Source organism: Pezoporus flaviventris, unplaced genomic scaffold (genome assembly GCF_033815535.1).
Source record: "Pezoporus flaviventris isolate CSIRO_AGI_PZ_B2104156 unplaced genomic scaffold, CSIRO_AGI_Pfla_v1 ptg000001l, whole genome shotgun sequence".
NCBI lineage: Eukaryota > Metazoa > Chordata > Aves > Psittaciformes > Psittacidae > Pezoporus > Pezoporus flaviventris.
This window is the reverse complement of record NW_026892549.1, coordinates 43653469-43676516: the sequence shown is the minus strand read 5'-3', so window position 1 is coordinate 43676516 and position 23048 is coordinate 43653469. Positions and strand designations below refer to the sequence as shown.

General features: G+C 41.3%; 1 protein-coding gene across 3 annotated transcripts in view; it reads right to left on the bottom strand.

Moving 5' to 3' along the window:
- The window catches only part of ITGA4 (integrin subunit alpha 4), a 37482-nt gene extending 15717 nt beyond the window's left edge, over positions 1-21765 (bottom strand). Inside the window, exons 1-14 of one of the 3 annotated variants that reach the window (XM_061454740.1) lie at positions 21529-21765; positions 21323-21444; positions 14469-14575; positions 14241-14370; positions 12873-12940; positions 12086-12215; positions 9397-9482; positions 9015-9074; positions 8785-8922; positions 7696-7807; positions 5378-5472; positions 4955-5045; positions 3883-3928; positions 3373-3527 (exon numbers count right to left, since the gene is read on the bottom strand). In XM_061454740.1, coding sequence (XP_061310724.1) covers positions 3373-3527; positions 3883-3928; positions 4955-5045; positions 5378-5472; positions 7696-7807; positions 8785-8922; positions 9015-9074; positions 9397-9482; positions 12086-12215; positions 12873-12940; positions 14241-14370; positions 14469-14575; positions 21323-21444; positions 21529-21716 — 1528 coding nt within the window. In that variant the 5' untranslated portion in view covers positions 21717-21765. Of the gene's footprint in view, positions 1-3372; positions 3528-3882; positions 3929-4954; positions 5046-5377; positions 5473-7695; positions 7808-8784; positions 8923-9014; positions 9075-9396; positions 9483-12085; positions 12216-12872; positions 12941-14240; positions 14371-14468; positions 14576-21322; positions 21446-21528 lie in introns of those variants that run through there. The other 2 variants (XM_061454749.1, XM_061454758.1) reach the window with 2 other exon arrangements.
- Between the last annotated feature and the right edge of the window lie 1283 nt (positions 21766-23048).

Genomic DNA, 23048 nt, shown 5'->3' with positions numbered 1-23048 from the left:
AATAGGGAATTGCTGGGTATGCTCAAGTGGAAGAGGAGAATTTACAGGTCATGGAAGGAGGGGCTGGCCACTTGGGAGGAATATAAGACTGCTGCTAGAGGATGTAGGAAGGCAGCTAGGAGGACTAAGGCATCCTTAGAATTAAACCTGGCAAGAAGGGTCAAGGACAGCAAAAAGAGCTTTTTTAAATACATGGCAGACAAAACTAACACCAGAGGCAATGTAGGCCCACTGATGAACGGGATGGGTGCCCTGGTGACAGAAGATAAAGAGATGGCAGAGTTACTGAATGCCTTCTTTGTCTCTGTCTACTCTGCTGCAGGCAGTCCTGAAGAGCCCTGTACCCCTGAGACCTTAGATGAAGTCAGGTCAACGGAGCGGTTTGCCTTAGTCGATGAGGAATGGGTTAGAGACCAGTTGAGCAATCTGGACATCCATAAATCCATGGGTCCAGATGGGATGCACCCGCGGGTGCTGAGGGAACTGGCGGAAGTCATTGCTAGACCACTCTCCATCATCTTTACCAAGTCTTGGGAAACGGGAGAGGTGCCTGAGGACTGGAGGAAAGCAAATGTCACTCCAGTCTTCAAAAAGGGCAAGAAGGAGGACCCGGGTAACTACAGACCGGTCAGCCTCACCTCCATCCCTGGGAAAGTGATGGAACACCTTATCCGTGGTACCATCTTAAGGCATATCAAGGATAAGAAGATTATGAGGGGCAGTCAACATGGCTTCACCAGGGGGAAATCATGTTTAACCAATCTCTTAGCCTTTTATGAGGAAATAACACGGTGGATGGATGATGGCAGAGCGGTGGATGTGGTCTACCTTGACCTCAGCAAAGCATTTGACACAGTCTCCCACAGCATCCTCACGGCTAAAATGAGGAAGTGTGGACTGGATGATCAGGTAGTGAGGTGGACTGCGAACTGGCTGAAGGAGAGAAGCCAGAGAGTCGTAGTCTATGGGGCTGAGTCTAGTTGGAGGCCTGTAACTAGTGGAGTGCCTCAAGGGTCAGTACTGGGACCGGTATTATTTAATATATTCATCAATGATTTAGATGAGGGAATTGAGTGTACTATCAGCAAGTTTGCTGATGACACTAAGCTGGGAGGAGTGGCTGATACGCCAGAAGGCTGTGCTGCCATCCAGCGAGACCTGGATAGGCTGGAGAGTTGGGCAGGGAGTAACTTGATGAAATATAACAAGGGAAAGTGTAGAGTCCTGCATCTGGGCAGGAACAACCCCAGGTTCCAGTATAGGTTGGGGAACGACCTGTTAGAGAGCAGTGTAGGGGAGAGGGACCTGGGGGTCCTAGTGGACAACAGGATGACCATGAGCCAACACTGTGCCCTTGTGGCTAAGAAGGCCAATGGCATCCTGGGGTGTATTAGAAGGGCGGTGGTTAGTAGGTCGAGAGAGGTCCTCCTTCCCCTCTACTCTGCCCTGGTGAGACCGCATCTGGAGTATTGTGTCCAGTTCTGGGCCCCTCAGTTCAAGAAGGACAGGGAGCTGCTGGAGAGAGTCCAGTGCAGGGCAACAAAGATGATTAAGGGAGTGGAACATCTCCCTTATGAGGAAAGACTGAGGGAGCTGGGTCTCTATAGTTTGGAGAAGAGGAGACTGAGGGGTGACCTTATCAGTGTCTATAAATATATAAAGGGGGAGTGTCACGAGGACGGAGCCAGGCTCTACTCAGTGGCAAACAATGATAGGACAAGGGGTAATGGGTACAAACTGGAACACAAGAGGTTCCACTTAAACTTGAGAAGAAACTTCTTCTCAGTGAGGGTGACGGAACACTGGAACAGGCTGCCCAGGGAGGTTGTGGAGTCTCCTTCCCTGGAGACATTCAAAACCCGCCTGGACGCATTCCTGTGTAACATTATCTAGGTGTTCCTGCTCCGGCAGGGGGATTGGACTAGATGATCTTTCGAGGTCCCTTCCAATCTCTAACATACTGTGATACTGTGATACTGTGATATAAGTTTCAGAGCACTACTGATGTATTACTTCTTAATCTCTGCCAAAAGCAGAGTTAGGATATCTAGAATTTCCTCTAGTCTTTTCTCTTTCAGTTCAAAGCCACGTTCAAATCCAGCCAGGCCAATCCAGTCTGACTGCTCATCTTCCACAACGTATATGAATTTTAAAAGATCCGAACTTGAAACTTTGCAGTTCATTGTTTGATGTGTTCTCTGTAATGTATTCCTAAAGGATATTGTATATTTTCATACAGAACATTTTAAAAATTTAATTTTATATACCATGTACTTGCAGAGCTGTTTGTAGCTTACAAATAGCTTATGTGCCAAGTAGATTAAAAGCACCCAAGCAATACAATCAAATTTAGACAGTACATTATTTTAAATAAGTTCACCATGAATATGCCCTCCAACAGGTATCGCTTCAAGCAATGTCAGTTTGTGCCAAAAGCAAAATATGCATTATATAAAATACAAGATATATTTTTCAGGACTTATGGTAGGACTCCCTCTTTTGCATAATGTTCCATAATTGTATGATCAGGTGCTTGATATGCTTTATGAAGGGAATGTTTTTTTCTCTATTACTAAGTGGAAGACAGTGGTCCTACAGTGGTCCCATACGGTTTGGTCCATATCTTTCTTTCGTCCATAACTGCTTTTAGAGGACATGGGAGTATCATGCTGAATAATCCATTTGATTCAACATTAAGACATTCACCCACCATTAATTCCCTGCCTAATTGCAAAGCAACAGCCCATACTTTTGCATGTGGAAAGCTCAGACAAGCACTCCTGTTGAGTCCAGTGCAAAACAAGAATACAGTCCCAGGGCAACTATGTAAAAGAAAGCGTTCACAAAGTAAGTGTGCTCTTATTCTTCATGAACCCTAATAGGATACGATTTCATTCAAAAGCCTGTCAAAATGTTGGTCCTAGTTCTTATGGTGCTATGAAAGAGACCATCTAAAATGGCATCATTACCACCTTTGTTCAGAAGCATGAGTGTGAATCCAATCACACCACTTGCTAAGTAAGTTAATTCAGGTACCTGAATTAACCTATGATGCTGCTGCTTTAGCAGTGCTGCAAAAACTATGTGAAAATATTATTGCATGGTTGTGCACAGCCCCAGCTGAACTCTTTCCGTCACAATGTAGCTAGCTAGCTAGCTAAAAATTAGTCTTTGTTTGTCTAAACTGGTTGCCATAAATATTTCAGATTAAATAACTGTTGCAATAGACAACTTGGAGTTCCACCTTCATCCTCACAATATCTCACCCTTTTAACATCACTAATTAATGGTCCACAAAATACGAGTAACATTCTGTAAATAGGTTAATTTAAATTGAACACCTATGCTGGACTTTTTTTCCAGGTAGCTTACCAATATATCCAGGCACTTCTCGTCCTGTATAGGTAAAGCATATCTTCAAATTCATACAGACTGCAGGCTGGTCATTTTCCATGCAGTTTAAATTAGTTCGATTTATTGAACTTGGATGTTTTAAAGAAGCGTCAACAATTACCACTGGTTTTGTTCTAAAAATAGAAAAGAGTTAATGTTCACAAAACACTTCCGAAATAGTTTTCAGAATCTCTGACAGAAACTATTTTTGTCTTTTATAATTTTTTAAGCTATCTGTTTTTTTCAGACAGCTTCAAATAGCTGCGTGCACATTATCTGCTGCCTCAAGAAGTTTCAAAATTGTATCCCCCCCCCCCCCCCCCAGGGTGCTTACTTAAATGTTTCAGTAGTATTCTAGAGCCTAATGCCCAAAGTTCAACACACCAAGAAGAAGAATATCATGATATACCAGTGTGTTTTATCAAATTACATTTAAAAATACAGTTAAATTGTATAATCTTTAGAAGCATGGAAATTTAGCAATCTCACCTCAGCACCACAGCAGAATCTGAGAGAAATGCACCAATTGCTACATCTGCACACAAAAAAAATAGATCAATAAGCATAAGTTGTCAACAAGAATTACTTCTCAGTTACAAGCATTTTGGAGCATATTCATCTTTTGGTCAGCATTAAAGCACCATTTGTCCTCTATGTATTAGAAAGCATATGGTAATATTCAAAGCTGTTCTCTGTCTAGAATTTGATCCCTCCAATACTTGTCCACTGTCTATTAATGCTATGTGCTAATTTGCTGGACTTGCAGATATTGGTAATACGATGATTTGAGGATGCAACTCCCAAACCAGTAAGCAACAGGTGACCTGACAGCAGGCTACCTGCATACTACTTCTTAACCAAGCATTACAAATTAATCTGGATAGCTTTTCTGTTAGCAGAGCCAGAACATACAGTTCATCATCACTTTATGTTTTTACAACCTCAGGGGCAGGCAACACCTGACCTGACATAATGCTTCTCTGCAAAATGACATAATTTGACAATAAGCTTAATACAGTTGTACACTAAGAACCAGCTAAATTATTTTTACACCAAATTAGCACTTTGGTGTCATGCCCACAAGAACTCCACAAGAGTCTTAATCCAATGTTGTGAGCCCCAAGTTAGGTTAATGCATTGTTCATGCAAACTGAGAATCAAGTTGCTCAGTGACTCCTAGCAAAATCCAGACTACGTGAACACAGAAAGGTTTTTTAGGTTAGCACACTGGGCTGGACAGCAAACATGCTTCCAGTGCCCAAACTGTTGTGACATGAGCGATGAGATGGCTGCATAAAGGTAAAAATTACACTTTTCTTCCTCTTGTATACTATTACCTTACTGCTACATCATTCTCAGTCCTTAAATAATAGCTAGATGCCCATCAAAACCACCTCAGCTATAGCTCTTTTTCTTTTTTTCTTCTCAAAAGGGATCATGTAATATGTCACCTTAGTAACAGATTTTGATTTTGTTAAAATAACAAGTAGCATGGTAAGGTTGTTCCCCATGAATCTCTATTCTTTTAAAAATGAAAAATAAACAGACTTGTTTAATTTACCTTGATAACCGTTGTTATCTACATCAATTGCACTTGCTATGGATTGTCCAAACATGCTTAAAGAACTACCGAGTTGATGTCCTTGTATTCTCTGAAAAGGAAAAAAATAGAAGGGAAAATTATTCTTGGAAAGCTAACCTGAGTTACAATTTCCAATGAAAAATGTTGGCACAACCTTCCTGCTGCTGAAGACAGTTACATGCTTACCTGTGAAAGTATACCTCTGAAAGTAATATTCCTCAATTACTGCCAAGTGTTATATCCCATAAATTCTATCTAAGGCCTCCAAAACAATTATTTTTTCTGTTACAGATTAATTCTGAAGTCTTTTAAAGTACCTTAGATGGTCTGAGTGCTAAATGGAGAACCCTCTTGAAACTGAAGGTTTTTCTGGACTGATTATTTTTAATTGAAAAATTGTACCTGTGAAAATGATGGTGTTATTCCATCTTCCCTGCCATTGTATATATAAATAACCCCTTTTAGATCATCTTCGTGTGGAGCCCCAATTGCTACATCTGTGGAAAAACAAACAATTATCAGTTGGTTAGTCAAAAGTATCATGGTCTTCAAAAAACAACCCAAACAAGAACACTGCTCCCACCCCCTAAAGAAAACACACCACAACAAAAAAAACAACCCTTGTTTGAATTCATAGAACTATGATGATTTTCCTGCAATCTGCTATTCCCATATGGATTAAATCACTGAAACACAAAAAGTACTCTTACTACGCTGCCTGAAATGAACCATTTATTTTAACACGAAATGTCCTTAACAGCTAATAACAGGCTTGAACAGGCATTAAATAAGGAAATGAAGGTAGCTGGTTTGTTCAAAGGGATACGTTTTGTGTCTAGCAAAATTTCTTTTCCTACTGCCACTCTCAATATTTGCTTCACTACCTCCAACCCCAATGTTTTTGCTCCCTTAAAAAGGTAATCCACCTGTTTGCTCCACCTCCCCCCTGCAGTTTCAGAATGCCAATTTTATATTATGTTATCTGTCATACATCTACTTTGCTTTGGTGCTATTAATTTGATTTTACTTCTCTCTTCCCCAGCCCTACCTCTGGATACAGTATTTTCTTTACAGTTTGTGAATGTTTTGGGGCAAAACCTGAAACTTATGTGTAAAATTGTGAAGGTAATGCAAAACAGGAGAAACTACATGTAACAAGAATTTAAGGAAAAGGTATCAAAGGAGGTAAGGAAAAAAAAGAACTCCTTTACGGATAAGGAGACCAGATAAGAAGGGAATGACTATTCCAAGCTTTGCAGGTTATGGAACAGAACCAAAAAAAAAAAAAAAATCACAAAAACAAAGGGAAGAGTGAAAACAGAACCCTGGATTGTACCTGCAATTAGAAAGGGTAATTATGAAGTATAAAGATATGAACTTGATAAAGATACAGCTGACAGTTTCTCACAAAGGATATTAGCTCCCTGCCTACAGTCCAAGTTTTGATGATTGAAAAACTGAAACTGCTTATAAATTTTTGAACAGTAGAAAATGCCCGTCATGTTTTTAGCCTGTCCCCATACCATGTATTGTGCCTGCCCTTCTGCTGGAAGGGAGCACATGACAGCTTTTCAGGCAGAAATTTTGGCCATTCCTTTTTGTCTTAAACCACGACAAGATGAATGAAGCCACTGGGCCAGGCCCCCTCTGCTTTCTTCAGTGCAGCTGGAGTCCTCCCAGTCAGCTGTGTTTTGCAGGCTACTTAAACAGCTAGTGAATGGTCTTGGAAGAAAAGAAGCTAAGAGCAGCAGACCATGCAGCTTTCTGTAGCAAATACATTTTAGGCAGCCTAACTGGAAGCAGAAGGGAAATTCAAGGCCATGAGAGTCATTCTAGATGTTATAACCTGTCTTGCATCCTTTCATCTGTTTCCTAGTACTAAAGTATCTTTTATCTATAACTTTCACACAGCATTCTCTTTCAATGCTTATCACAGAAGTCAGACACAAGTCTGGAGACTGAACGTTTCTGCTCTCTGAGCAGGTTCCACCCGAACAATACCAACAGAAATTGCAGCACATATCATATTTAGAGAAGGTGTTTCACCCTGGGTGGTGGGGAAGGAAGAGAGGATATTCTGCTTCTGTTAAGGCATCTAACTTTATATGCCCGAAACAGAACCTCCTGTATAGACAACAGGAACAAAAGCCTCCCTCAGAGCCCCATTAACATTCTGAATTCACCACTGGGGGATGGCCGCTGAAGTCCGTCCCTGTGTTCTCTGTCTACTGGCAAACCTTGCTAGGCAATTCATGGGTTATCTGAGGGCTTGACTGAGAAGTAGTCCCACAATAGACTCCCAACTTGCAGGTTGTTTTCCTTATCTCCATCTATTTAGTGCTTCCTATTGGAAGCAGATCTTGACTCAATGTGTAACTTTTATTTATGATGTTAAAAAAAAAAATATCACCAGATTGTTCCCCAACCATTGTCTCAGATCTCTAAAACAGGATGAAGAATTCTACTAGAAGTCCAGCACTTGGAGTAACAGATTATGTTATCACCTTGTGGTCATGTTCTGTATTAAAGCAACAGAACCTAACCTCTTGGTATTACACATCAATGACTGCGAAATAGCTGTATTTCACAACAGTGGCCTGGAAAAGAAAAGTCAACTTATCAACTGAAATTCTTCCAAGACTTCCATAATTGTCCTGTTTATCATGACAGTCCACTGCTCAGAGAGAATTAAACCCAAGGAGTTTTCTTTTTATACTTACCTTCAAAGCCATCATTATCAATGTCTCCTAGATTGGCTATGGACTCTCCAAACCTGGCTGCGTATGAGTCACTCCCACTCAGCTCTATGTTCAGTTCTACCATCTTTGCCTCCTGAAGAAAAGAGTCAACGGCACATTAACAGGGTGCCTTCCAAGTGTCCCGGAATTTTACTCAAAATGTTAAAACTGCCTTGGATGCCAATATAAAATCCTACTGAAAGACTTGGTGCAGAAGCAAGCACTACCAAAGGTATTTAATAGTATTTAGTGTTAGACTAAGAAAAAAAAGAAAGTTGTTTTTTAATAAGGAGAACAGCAATGTGTTCCCGGTAAGCAGCAGCAAGCTTATATCAGAATACAAGGGATTACTGCTCTGAGAAAACTGCCAAAAATGTAGTAAAGAGTAGCTGTTCAGAGCTATTGCATGTGCCTTAGATGTCACACTCCTTACCCTGGAGTGACTTAGATCTCTGTGCAGAAAACATGTTAGGAAAATGTTAATTGCAAGTATAAGAGAATAAATCTGTATTAGAGAGAAAAGAAGGTAAATAAGAAAAAAATTTACAAAGCCAGAAAAATTCAGAACACACAAAAAATAGGGTTTATACTTTCACTTCTCCATCCTTAAAAAGAATAAAAGGAAGCTATTTCTAATGCATGATCTGCAAAGTTAATTTATTTGACAAACTGAGGATTACCATTCTCTTTCCTGACTGGTACCACTAACTGCAGGCAAACTTTTCATTCCTTGTTTGTTTCTGAAGTGCTAAAAAAGTTGCTCTTCACACACCAGTTCAGTGGTAAGCATGGTAATGGCAGAGAGCTTGCAAAGAGGCTGTAGTGGCAGGCTGTCACCACCTATAGATACTGTGAAACAAAACTAGCCTGACCTAAATTCTAACACTAGCGTAATAATGCATCACACCTTATACAGCCAACCTTCTGCAAGTATGCTACACAGCCCTGCTGGGATTGTCATCACAGTTCTAGAGTTGTTTCTTCTATATCCTGAAATGTTGTATGCTGAGAGAGGAAATCTATTCCTCTTAGTTATACTAGAATGACTATTACCAAGAAGAAAATACTTACAGAACCTGAATTGATATAGACATAAACTCTTCCCTCTTCTCTGATAGTACTTTGCATTGGAGCACCAACCAGCAAGTCTGAGAGGCCATCTGAATTCAGGTCCACAGCACAAACTGCAGCTCCGAAGTAAGAACCTAGCTGTGTGCAAAAATGAAATAACATTGGTTTTGAATTTCCATGAAGACATGCTAGAAGTTCTAATGTGGAGAAAAGTGGTATGAAAGATTTACCTTTTTACCCCTTAGTTCAAACAGAATATTTAGGTCCTCCTCAATGCTAAAAATATATGCCTAAAATGAAAAGAAAATGTAAGTGGAATCCAATAAACAATAATCTGAAGTATTTCCCCATGCTTTCTCTGCAACGTGCTAGAGAATCACCAAAACAACACACAGTATCACAAAGTACAGCTATTTACTGTATCCTATCTGTACCTTTAACACCTCACACCAATGTTATCTAAACTATCACCCCTCATTCCTCTGACTTTTCTCCCTATGAAAAATCATATCTACCTGATACTTGTCTTTAATACATTAACCTAAATTGGAAAATCATAGGTAGGTACATGGGGGTATATTCTTCAAACCAATAGTATAAACAATCTCTTACTTTACCAGTCTGTTCCTGTTGGGGAGCTCCTCCAATTACTTCTGTACTGGCTGATGTCAGAAAATGTCCAGCCCCAACAGAGTATCCTGTAAATCAGAAATGCACTATTCAGTACTGGAAATAAAATGGGAGCATGACGTTCAAGAGCTGTCAACACTACAAATTATTGAGTCTGACATTCAGACATCATGCAAATTGGCAATGAAAACAGAAAAAAAAGTTTAAATATAAGCAAAAGGTCAATAAAACCAGTAAGTTCCAGCAAGCAGAAACAAGTGTCAGAAAAACTCTTTTCTTTCCCAGAATCTCAATTATCTGCCACACTTTAAAAGCCAATAAAATATATTTCAAACACCTTCTGTTAATGTGTATTCTGCAATTGTTCAGTGAGTCTGTATTATAATACAAATAAAATTATCAAAAGCCCGGACAAAACTATATGGGAACACTTAACTGATTTGTTACTCTCTGATTACTGCTGTAAGTGGACTGCAGAAAAATGTAGTGCTACGTATATGTACGTGCACGTATTCATGCACACATACATAGAGCACTGTGCATATACACATACAAAAGTGTCAGGAAGAAACTGAAGCACTAGCTTGATTATGTGATAAGAAAACACTGCATCAGCTTTTGTAAATGGATCTACATAAGTATTGTAACGTGTGGAGACAGCTGTGCACAAACAGGACCGCATTTTGGTGCAGGTGTCCAGTTACAGGACTGCAAACTGATCTGTGCAGTCCTGCAGAGCTACCTATGCCTACACAAGTCATCAATACTCTTCCCAGAAAACGTTACAGCCAAGTTGAAACAGGGGAGACAGCTGATATATTCTACTACTCTTGCATTTACTGAATGAATGTTAACTCTCACAGTATGCAGTGAAAACAGAAAAATCATCTTGGATCAGATGAGAACAAGCCTTCAATCTTTCACCCATGAAGATATTAGTCTAGAATTCAAGGCTTGTTCTCATCTGATCTAAGATGATTTTTCCATTTTCACTGAATACTCTGAGAATCAACATTCTTCGTTTCTTCCAACTTATGCAAAATGTTATGATGCTTTCCCACACACCTCCTAGAGATCTCTTTGTTAATTATTACTCTTTGTTTAATTAAGGATGTAAATAAAGAAATCAACTTCTCAATCCCTGCCAGAAGAAGAGTGGCATAAGTAGATAATTATGTCTAGTCATGTGTTTGAATTACACTCTGGTCACAAGATACTTCCACTACTTGGTAAGCTGGTAGGGATATTTTTGTTTATTATTTAAGGGAGAAGTAAACTCAGACTAAAAACCCAACAAACGTTGTTAACAGAATTAACCCTAAATAGATTTTGGCCTTAAATAATGCCAAAGATGGAACAGAACAGTAGCCTTTACATTCTTTCAACCACATTTTATATTATTATAAGGAAACAAAGCAGAGGTTTAAGTAGCATGGAACAATGCAACATTTAACGTTTATCATAGCTGCTACTGCAGAGACACACAGATGAGCTAATAGTTCCTTTCTTCACTTTCCTGTAGAAAGGGGAATTTCAGAGGACACATGGCTGTGCCAAGCCTGGTACAGTTGCACCAAGTCACTGGAGAAGCAAACTCCAGCTCATCTCAGGTCCTGGATAGCTCAGGGAACCAGGAGAGGCCACACATGTGCAGGAAGGCCTTCCACGCACCCTCCCCAGCACCAGTCCTTATGCAAGCTTTTACCGATTTGCCTGTGCCTGACTTTTGGCTATGAATGATTTGACCCACTCATTACAGAAATTCTCAGTTACAGCTGTAGGAGTAGAAATCTGAAATGACCTTTTTTCCTCCCCTATAGGTGCAATATTTTTTCTGCTGATTGTTACTGGAAAGTTAGAACAAGCATTCTCCCAAGTGTTTTTGTTTGTCTTATGAAAGGTTAGAAACATTACTGGTTAACCATAACGACTTGGGTATTTGATCACCTTTTGCCATCCAGCATCTCTTTTGCTTGACTTTCCCACAGAGCGCAACTGCAGCCCTTGCAAGGCTCAGTACTGTTCTTAAGTTGGTCACTTTGTATTTCATAAGTTATGCCTGCTTCCTATTCTCAAAAGATTGAAATCAGACACAGGAAATGTTTATCCACGTGAACCAGATCTATGACTGGGAAAATGCAAAAAGCAATGGTCAGGGGCAAAAATATCCTTGCTCAGGAGTCCAGGAAGGATAGACAAGCTTTTCTTAGTATGTAGTGAGAAAACTGAAGCTGATGATGGCTCTTGGTATAAAACTCTACAAATTTTAGCACTAAATTCAGCTAACTACTTGGAAATCGATACATGAGTAGGAGCTTCATGGCTTTGTTTGCAGGCATTCATAGATAAGGTCTACATTCCCACAAATCCAGACCGAGCAAACCATACTAATCAGAAGCCTATCTTGCCCTTCTAAATCAAGAAACCATAGAAACTCAAGAAAGATGATAAAAACAGAAATCCCGTGTTTGAGAAGTTTACATGTAAAAATAATATGGAGGAAGACTTATAATGAAATAATATTTAACAAAATCAGAACACATCTTTATAACTGTGACTTCTGGGATTAATAAAGCAAGCACTGATAAAACTGTGCACTCACTTGAACATCAGCTATTTAGCTAATTCTTTGGTCTGTGTTTTTTGTAAAGTATTAAATATTTTTAAGTACCTAGATAGCTGCCAAACTTCACTTGGTTATTTGAATCTGTATAACCATGGATTTTATTTGCTGTTGTGTTGTATATAAAAACAGAACCAGTCCAATAAAATGATCCAGGGGCTCCCATTATAATTAAGTCCTGAAAAAAAAAGCCAAAACCATGTTATTCATATTTAAATATTAATGAAAACAAGCAAAGCAAGTCAAATGATTGTCTTTAGACCTCCTGTAAATTCAATTAAAATGCTACTGGAAATGCTTCTGCCTCAGTACTGGGGGATTACCTCTAGATCACAGATGATGTTTTTCAGACTTTCTAAAAATACAGTTATTAAAAACTTTAAGGTGTGAACAACTTAGAAAAGAGCAACAAACAGGGTATTTGCTTCTCAAGAGTTTTTTGAAAATCATTATCTTAGAGTGAAATGAAGATTAAATAACAGTATTATTCTGTCAAGCAAGAAGGTAAGCATTATTAATGTTAATGTTACATCAAACAGATTAAAGACAATAATAAAACTTCACACTCTTACATTCATACTCTTTTTCCAGATGAAAAGCAATTCTGTGTAATAGTAAATTGCAAAAGTATTCTTGGGAATAAAAACTACTTGTTTTAGAATTATCATGCAGGTCTCACAAGATTCAATTAAAAAGAGATGAGAAAAGTCTGATTTTTCCCTCCCACAATAAAAGACAGTGTTAATGTTTGCATTTATGTATACACTTTTAGGTATGTATACGTATATTAAGTGTGCATATATCTAGAAAGAAGTTTGGTATTTTAAATACACACCTCAATGTAAAAACTAGACATTCCAGCCTGGCACGACCCATGGTCTTCTCCCAACTTTCGCACATGATCTGAGAATAATGCCAAGAAATTTTTTAAAAAGATGAGAAGCATGTAGTTTAAGAATTTGTTACCAGCTTGTCAACAGAAGTCAAGACAACTTAAAAAACAACAAAACAACATTTTCAGTCCTGTAATAAAACTAGAAACACTGGTCTCCACTGTAGCTTCAATATAGTATTGTAACAAACTCAAAGCACTATGTATTACTTGATCACAGCTGGCTTTGAAATCCTGTCACTATAAAGGCTATACTTTTCTTTTTTAAACTGTCCCATGAATGAAATAACACAAATAGTTTGAGCAGCACAGTTAGATAAGCTTAGCTCTTCTCTTCCACTTTGTGCAATTCAGGCATAATCTGATTGACAGGCTTATTATTCTTGACAGGAGTTGTTCTGATGCTCCACTAGTGCTCTGCAGAGCTTGTGTTATGGCTATCTTGGACATATTGGTATCCATCATCCTAAGCAGTTGTCTTTATGTCCAGCTCTCCCAGCTCTGTTTTCCTGCTTTTCTTTGCTAACTGCCTCCCTCATCAGGATCCCCTTCATCTCATCAATAGATTTGTTCGCTTAGAAAAGTCACCAAAGGTAAAAGCATAATTTCACCAATGTTTGTAACAGTCTCTGAAGCCAGCAGCAGGACATCTGATGGCATTATTCTATTGGTCTGCACAGAAAGGCCAGACGGTCAGCTCTTCCTTGCAGCCTCATGAGATTGTTCTCCTGGATGCGAGGCAGGCATGAAAGGGTAGGCAGGGATGGACTCATCTGACGGCCTCATGTCTTGACTCTACTCCTGAAGTCTTCTCAGGAATGACCACTGAAAGTCTTATGCCACAGCAGTGGCCTTGGCAGGAGGCAAGTAAGGAACACGGACACACAGTGTTGAGCAACCACAGCAGCTTTCTACCAAAGGCTAAGGAGCAGGCAGCAGCCATCACTTGCTGGTATTACTGCTGTGAGGCACTCTCCTGAGCAGAGAAAGCAAATGAGAGTAAAGGAAGCAAGGAAGTCCTCTACTGGCCTTTTTTTGAGGACCACACATGCTCCAGTGATCCAGTCTAAGGAACAAATATTCTGATACCCTATTGAAACTGTATTTTTTTACCTGTTGAAAGAAGCTTTTATTTGAAGTGATAAACATCTTGCTAACAAATTTACATCTTAAGTTGGGCTTGTATCATTAGTACCCAACCTTCAAACCTTTGGCTGCAGAAAGCCTGCTCACAGCCACATAGGCTCTTCGCAAACTGTGCACCATGCACTTATGCCCTTCCCCTAAAAAGGACCCAAGCAATCTGCTTACCTTTATAGCATGGGCATATTCTTCTGCTCAGTTCAGTTCGAAAATCAGAAGGGACAGCAAAACAAATACCATATGGGAGTTTGTGTTCAGTTCTTATGTAAAAGATATTTTTCCATCTATGTCCACAGGCCTATGGATAAAAACCAAAAGTGATTTTTGACAGAGAAGCACAAGAAATGTAAAAGCAGTCTGACAAACAGACACGCAGCTCCAGCTGTTAATACATACAACGATAGATCCATTTTCTTTTGGCTGCCTCGATAAACTGACACCCAGCCACTGATTATCACGCTCTTCCAAACAAGTCTTCCCACAGTACTCTCCATTGGGGTTGCCTAGGACACAAAGACCAATGCTTTGAGCAGGGATACAAGCTGAAGGGCCATGTAGTGGGTAACAGAAGCACTCAAAAACTCTAAGGGGAAACTACAGTAACTGGTGGATCTGACTTCTGTCTTAAACAGGCCATGTAGACTTTTCACTTTCTTCTTGAACAAAGGTACAATTGCACATAGCCAAAGGGAACATACTGGTTCTGAACATAAGCTGGCAGTGAAGCTTGGCTTCTCCATCATTATTGAAATTAAGATAGAAAGTTAGGCTACATCAATCTGATGAAGGACTGGCTTTGCAGGAGTTCTTCAGCCTGAAAGTTCCTTAGAAACACAAGTAACACCCGTGAGTGCTACCTAAACTCTAGCCTAAGGCAAGCATCTTTCCAAATACGTATCTACTGGCAGCAGACCTTAAAATGATCTCTACTGCAAATGGCTATCAAATAAAGGCTGTAAAACTGCAATCTCAACTGGAGATGCCAGATTATTACATATGCATGTCCTGTGTACTGCCTGCACTGTTGCAATTATTTATCTGCAGCTCTTTGGTTTTGCTCTTGAAGAGATTTAATTTTTAAAACCATAGAGACTACAGTGAAATTTCTTCTAACCCCCCCCAAAAGTATTGCCAAGTTAGCAAATATTTGCTTCCTTCTAGAAAGAAGTAGTGGTAAGGAGAAGCTAAACATTTAAAAACATTCAAAGTTGCATGAAGCAAGCTTTTTATTTGTAAGATGCCTGTATAAATAAGCATCAACCAAATCACTGAACCAGCATTTTCTATGCATCAGCACAACACGATTGATGAAAGACATTTCTTATAGGGAAACATATGACATTTGGACAAACTCTTCTGCATAATTTTTAAGACTCTCACAGATTCAACACACTTACTGGTGAACACCAAACTTTTGAGGTTTAAGGGGTTTAGTTACTCAGAAGAGGATGCCAATGCACACCCCAGAGTACCAATATACCCAGAGAGGAGGAAAAAATAAAATAAATCACTCCCCCTAAAACTGTGCTCACGCCAGAGCTGAAATTTGCCACTGTCCAATGCACTACAGAGTTTAAATAAATACACTTTAGTGGACTTGCTGAATTCCTTTTATAGGACATACAGTTGTGCAATTATCAATTAAGTATGGATATAGAATGGAGGGATACACCTACTCTATTCAGTAGCCAGGAGAAAAACATATGATTTAATACCTAGGGTGTCATGGACTTTTTAAGAGAAAATACCAGATTAATGGAGTCAAGATAGCTCTATCACATGGTAAGAAAACATCCGGAGAAGTATTTGTATGATCTTTAAAGTCCATTTCAACCCAAACCATTCTATGATTCTATGAATAAAACCCAACAACCATCCTAATTTCAGAGCCTGTTCCCTACTGTTTTGTGACAGGCCCAGCAACCGACATTTGTCTGAAGAAACTGCTGGAGCCTTGATTTCTTCTACTTACGTATTACCTCTCCATTTCTTTTTCCAAACATCACACTTTCTCCCTGCTCTGATGGAGGTGAGAGTAGCACAGTCTAGAACCCCTCACCAACCTGCAGACAGGAGGACGCATCCTGCACACCACAACAGCACTCTTACCTTCTTCCAAATATAACACCCTTCACAGAGTCAAGAGGCATCTAACTCTCCTTCACCTCTTCTTTATTACTTCCTCCCCCATATACCTTTCCATAAGAAATCAAGGAAATAGCGATGCAAAGTCCAAGTAAACAGGAACTGACCTTAGCACTCTCATACTCAATTGTCTTCTGGCCAAGAGATTTTATATTACTGTCATTTAATAATTCCTGTAGGTGACCTGACGAATGGTAATTAACAACATGTGGGCTCTTACTTCAAGACAAGGATGAAAGAAAATGCATTATTTAAAAAATCTACTAAAAACAAGTTGGGTTTTTCTGCAGGTTTAAGTGATAAGCTTCTGAATTCTCCTACTTGGCTAATGTCAATGACATTAAATTCTACATGCTGAATACATATCAATTTCAGTCACAAGCTTGGAATTTAATTTTGGAATTTAATTTTGGAATTATGTCACGTAGAAGTCCCCACTTCCTAAGGGAGACATGCCCACTGTTTGTATGAATTATAGAGCATGTTTATCCAACTGAAATCTCCTCAGAAAACAAAATTCCATTACACCCCCACATGTAAGAATTAATCCTCCTTGAAATTGCAAAAGGCCCTCTGCTAACTCCCTTCTAGCAATGCTTTCCATCCCCTGATGACAATAACTTTGGTTTATAGTGTATGTGGATTTTTAGAAAATGGGAAAAGGGGAGAAGATCAGTGTCATAAATTTAAACCTCAAGAGGCTTTTTGAGTCTATCAGTAAGTCAAACAACACCAGATAATAATGACATGAGAGATAAGTATTGCTTGTCTTAGTGCTTCATTTCTGTGCCACAACACGAAAAAGCACCACCATTTCTTCATGCTCACCGGATTGCACTCCTGCTTTTACTTGGCTCCAGCAAACATTCTTAAGGCTCTCTTTGGCCCTTTGTTGACCTGCTGTCTTATGTCTCCTCTCTTTCTCTGACTGGCAAGTATTCAACCACCTTGAAAATTATAGGCTTTTGTGGGCAAGAGAAGCATGAGCTTGACATCCTAGACACCATGATGAGCCCTTACTCAGAGTATGACATTATAAAAGTTTTATCGAATGAGAAGAAAGAATGCTATATTCCACACAAGCAACAGAGCAACACTGCATAAGCTCAAGAGGACATGGCAGCTTGGTTGCCTCAGGGAAAAGGAACACGTGCTGTCATGAAGTCACCGAGAGATAAGTAATTGCCCAGCCTGTGTACATTACACAGCTGGAAGATACACTTCTGCTATAATCCCTGCTGCATACATCCACAGAAACAGCACAATCGCATATAAATAAGGTCACAACTTATAAAGCCTCTTCTAGCTTTGGCCTCAAGGACTCCAATACAGATGTCTCTGCAATGTCATCTCAAAAAAGTTTTATATAACTTGCTTCAGTGCTTTCCATGCCCAAAAACCTCCCATGATCCTTTTTATCCTCCCAGAACTCCTCTAGTCCTATTGCTAATTGATTAAAACTATGAAGTCTACTGCAAAGACAATAAGCCTTATAATATCCTGCTCCTAGATGCCAGGGCCTCATCAGACTCTTTTTCATTCATCCAGGGTGATCTCTACAAAGAATTGATAGGTCTTATTTCTCTTATGTTCCCTTGAACCACTTCTACCCAAAACATTTTAGTTAAGTGCCAGCTGTTGAACTCTAAACAGACCAAGGTCCAGAAGGTTCTGTCTTCCTTGGAATAGTGTTTCTATTTCAAAGGAGATCACTGACAGGGGACAAACAATGCAAGTGAGATCAAAAAAGCCAAACTACCAAAGGCAAAGCTTACTGAACTCAAAAGTTTAACAACGCAGGTCAGCCCTATGGGGAAAACCATTAACTGCTCACTTTTCCATTGCAATGATTCAGCTGGGGGAGCTAGAGGGCAATTTGTTCACAGGTTAATTGTATCAGAGACTTAAAAGGAAGGGTAGAAGGCTGAAACTGTGGGCAGAGCTTTCTGGTCTTGTATTAAACACCATGTTCTGAATTTACTGTGTACCTTCGTAGTTGAATCTCTGTTGGTTTTAGACTGAACTGCAACTTTTAGAAATTGTTTCCAATATTTTTGGCCAGTGAATCATTGTTTCAAATCTGAGAGCTATTTTGTTGAAGAACTTCTGTTTTGTTTCGCAAGTCCAGAATACCAAAACATCTGATGAACTCTGTGCAAGATCCTCTGCAGTAACTTAACGACTACCTCAAACTGGCGTGGCAAGGTTTTGAAATTCAAAAGGCCAGGAGACTGGTAGAAATGGACACTTAGTTCTCCAAATAATAAATCTGAAGAAGTGTATTTTGTATTTGTGCTTAGAGCTTGATAACAAGCCTCTGCATCTAACATAAGTCATAGTTTAAAACCACTCCAAATACAAACAAAACAGCAGTCTACAATACTTGATATCATCAACAGAAGTAACAGAACTAGAAAAAAAACCCTCTTAAAACATTACTCCTCTATTCAGCAATCAGGAAGAGATTTTAAAATGCCAGTAAGGGGCCTGGAAGATAAAGATTTACTAATGTATCTCATGGCTCCTCTCTGCCCTTAAACCAGCCTAGGCCCTTGAAACACCTTGAACAAATGTAAAATTCTCTGAAGTATGCCTGGATGGGTTATTTCCAGATGCTGGAATGACGGCAGCACAGTACTGTTCCCAGCAACTCTTTCTCGTCTGAGCAAGCAGATAGGAACGTGCAACATAAAAAATACAACAGTAGTTTTGTGTGATCAGAGGCTCCCTAATTGTGCAGGAATCCTTAATTAATTAGTTATGCCAGTTTCAAGGCTACTTGAGTGAAAAATAGCAACAAAATGTTTTAACGTTTCTGTCTCTAAGTAATTCACATACATTACAGAGGCCAAACACCTGGAAAAAACCATTTCAATCACCTGTTGTCACATCTACATTTCTATGACTCACAATTAGAAACTTATTACCTCAAAGATTCTTCTACTGACAGAAATGTGAACTGAAGTATTTAAGAGAAAGACAGAAATGGCTATTTCTCAGTTTGCCTGTACCAGCAATGTAATATATCACTGCACATTTTTCAAACAAAATTATCCTATTCTACAAGATCAGAACCCAAACTTGTCACTGCCATGAATCCAAGCAGGAGAATGAGGAGGTCACTGACTGAAAGACACTGCATTGATAAAACCATTATGTCCAAGAGTTGTTGACAGCCTGAATGAGCTAGACAAGAGATAATTAAGCTCAGCTTTGCAATTGCAAGTTCCCTTGTGTACTTCTGTGACCGCTCAGCAGGATGGGAAAGGCTTAACAAACCTCAGATACTACGCTACTTCATTTACACCCCACGCGCCACAACCGCCTTTGGCTTCTTCGTTGACCTCAATGACCTGTTTTACAATAGAGCACTTCTTTGCAGTATCTATTTAACTTCAGAAATACCGCAGGCGTACCTTCACGATGTAAAGATGTCAGCTAGCACTAAGGGAAACAAACACTGCAAAAATCTCTTGCAGCATCACTGGTTTTAGGAGTACAGGACAAGACAGCAACCAGCATTGCATAACCTGCTGCCTCTAAACCCAGGAATAGCAGCTGTGTTAAATTAAGCCTCTGGAGCCACATATACATTTCCATTCACCTGTTGCATCGTTTCTATTTGAATCCCTTAAGCTACCGAGGAAAAAGCCCATCAAGTTATTTTGTTAGCGCTTTTGTTTCTCCACTGGCTAAATGAGTAAGTCGAGAAGTACTGCAGATGCATGTAGTTTTCAAAGAACCTGAAACTTACTACCCTTCCCCTCTTTTCCTTCCCCCATGCAGTGAAACACTGTTTTCACCTTCAATCCAGAACTGCATCTTCGCTATTTTACTACTTATGCAAACCTTCTCTTACAAACAAATGTTTGGAGAAGAAGGCTTTTTGCTATATATTAAAAAGAACAAAAAATAAGAACTACTTGGGCTGGAGTAAGTTTTCTTGCATTTCTTTCCAGGAATAGCTTGGCTTTTCTTTATGTGGCTACAAGAACCACTTAAAGTATCTTACACTTTCATGGCTTGGTTAAAAAAACAATTCTTCCTTCTAACTGTAAGTGCAAAAATGGATAGAACCCATCAGTTCCAATCATCATGCATAAATATGTAGAGAAATAGTTGTTTTAACGTTTTTGTCACAGAATGCGCATTCAGTTCATGGCACGATATTGTTTCCATTGGTTTCAAGTAATTTGAAAGCCCTTTCCCGCGCTTATCCTTACTGGGCGGTAAATTCATAGTTTTAACGGATCGGATAGTCTCAGTCACAGCAGGATAGAAAGTTCAGGAAGCTTCCCATGCATAGCACAGGGATAGAACCAACAGCACTGTATGCCAGGGGAACAAGAACAGAGCCCAAAGCAATTCACACATAATCACGGTAACCCATTGCAAAGTGTTCTCCTTTTTAACAAGTAGCAAACACTTTGAAGTTGGCTAAGCCTATCCAGTTGCATCTCCCAAGCTGTTGGCTGAGGAGGTAGAGAAGTTTGGATGAACGTTAAGAGCTGGAAAAACTGATTCAGTCAAAAATAGCTTTGTTGCCCTTAAACTCGATTTTTTTCAAGAAATCTGGTAGGAGGGAGAACCCACCCGCGAGACAACTGTGGCTCAGATACTTTAGGGTAGTTTCTACGAAGAAAAACCTTTGCAAAAGACGATTTAGACACATGCTTCCATACCCCACCCCCCATCTCTGAGCTCGTTACACTGGCCCTCAGCTGAAAGCTGAACTAGTTTTCTGCTGAAAAGTACGAGAGAAATTCTCAGAAGGCTTTCGAACTAGATGTTGAAGGTGCGAAAGAAAACTGGCATCGGGAGCTGTCACATGCAAGTTCTCCAAATCAAGTTTTGGTGCATTTCTTTCTGTCTACAGAGAAAAGAAATAAATATAAAGGTGCCACCGTTGCTGCCCTTCGGCGATAGCGTTAGTCTCACCCCTTAGCGAGAGATAAAGCCAGTTTCACCTGAAAAGACGCAGAAGAAACCTACAAAGAACCCTGCCGTCCCGCCGCCGGCAGGGACACTCCAACCACCCACCCCGCCGTCCGGGCCCCTCCGCCAGCACCCGGTGTCTCCCCGCCCGCGCCCCGCCGCCGACTCACCCAGCTGGAGCTGCTCGCACCGCCCGCGGGGGTTCCCCCCTATCCGGCACCGGAAAATGGCCCCCGGGTTGACGACCGAGATGTTGGTGGGCCAGCTGGCCTGCGGCGCGCCCACCACTAGCCTGCGGGGCAGAGACGGCAGCGTGAGGGGCCGCGACGGGCGGAACGGGTCCCCGCGGGGGCCACCCGGCCGGAAGGGAACTCACCATTTCTCCTCGCCGTGTTGGTGAAGGAGAACCGAGTACCCGAAGAGGGTCCCGTTGCCCCCCTGGAAGAGCAGTGGGTGCTGAGTGTCCAAGTTGTAAGGCCGGGCCGTCGGCAGGCACTGCCATAGCAGCAGCAGCAGCGGGGCAACACAACCCGCAACCCTCCTCGCCGTCCCACAGCTCCGCATGGCTCCGGCCAGCCGGAGGCAAACAGGCGGCCGGCGCCGGCTTCCCGCCTAGCTCCGCTCCCCCTTTCAGCGAAAGGGGAGGGTAGCGCCGCGCCCCCGCCTTACCCTGCCCCACCCCGGGACGGCGGCAGCCCGCACTCCGCGCTGTCTCTGCTATCAGCGAGTCGGGCGGCCTGCCCACAGCCCCGAGCCGGGGCGTCCCCTACGGATAGGGGAGTTGCACAGCCGCACCGCCTCCTCCCGCGTTGCAGCAGCCCCTCGCTCTTCCCGGTGGCTGGGGTCGGGTTTCTCCCCGCCCCGTCCGCGACCACGGTGGTGCTGCGGGAGGGAGGCACTGGGAGGGTACGGCCTCTGGGACCCGGTGTCTCCGGGCAGTGCACGGCCTGGTCCCGTGGGACATGGTCATCATGACCCCCGTCCCCGGCGGGACAGCGAGGGAGTCGGGAACCCCTCACCTCAGCCCCGGTATATCTGCCCGGCGGGCCGCCGGGGCTAGGTAGCTCCTGTTTCCGCGGCAGAATGAGGGAAAGGGAGAGCTGTGTACTTCTAAAAACTTCCTGCTGACTTTCCAGACCCAGCTCCCTTGAACTGCCCGGGTCCGGTCAGTCTGGTTCGCAGCTCCCGCAGCCCATCTACCCTGAGCAGCAGACGGGAAGCTACAGCCAAACGCAAGCCCATCTTCCCTCCCAGGGAGGAAGACTGAGTGATGAAGCTTGCATTATTTTTTAAGATGGAGCAAAAACTTCCAGTACCCCGTGCTGTGAGCCTTCCCCACCATCATTGCTCTGAGGGGATCTTCCCTACCCCCCTGGTGAGGGGTCCTGAAACCAGTGCCCTAGCAGCAGACAGTCCTGAGCCCAAGTCTACCTCTGCTGGGCAAAACTAGTCGAATGAAATCAGAACAACCCCCCATCGGTTGTTTTTTGGTTTTGTTTTTTTTTTTACATCTTGGAGTAACTTTTTCACATTCCTGTTCGGTTCTTCAGTTGCTTGATAGAGTTACCAGCCATTCTTCCAGACAGCACGAGAACAAAGAAAAGCGTGACCATCATGCAAGATACCTAGTATTTCGTAGGTCCTGAAAAGGCTCCCTTGATCTTACTGAGGAGCTTTATTGTCTGTGTTTTCAGAAGTCAGTTACTGACTCTTGGTTTAGCTCATCCTGAATTGTGTGCATACTGAAATCAAGCCTGGTGCTTCTACCAACAGACCTTGGCCTGCTGAAGCCCCTTGAATGCCAGGGCTTCCCTGCCTGCCATAATCCATGTATACACATAATCTATGTATAACAGTAGTTTGAGCTAGAGGAACAAGAATATAAACACTTCAAAA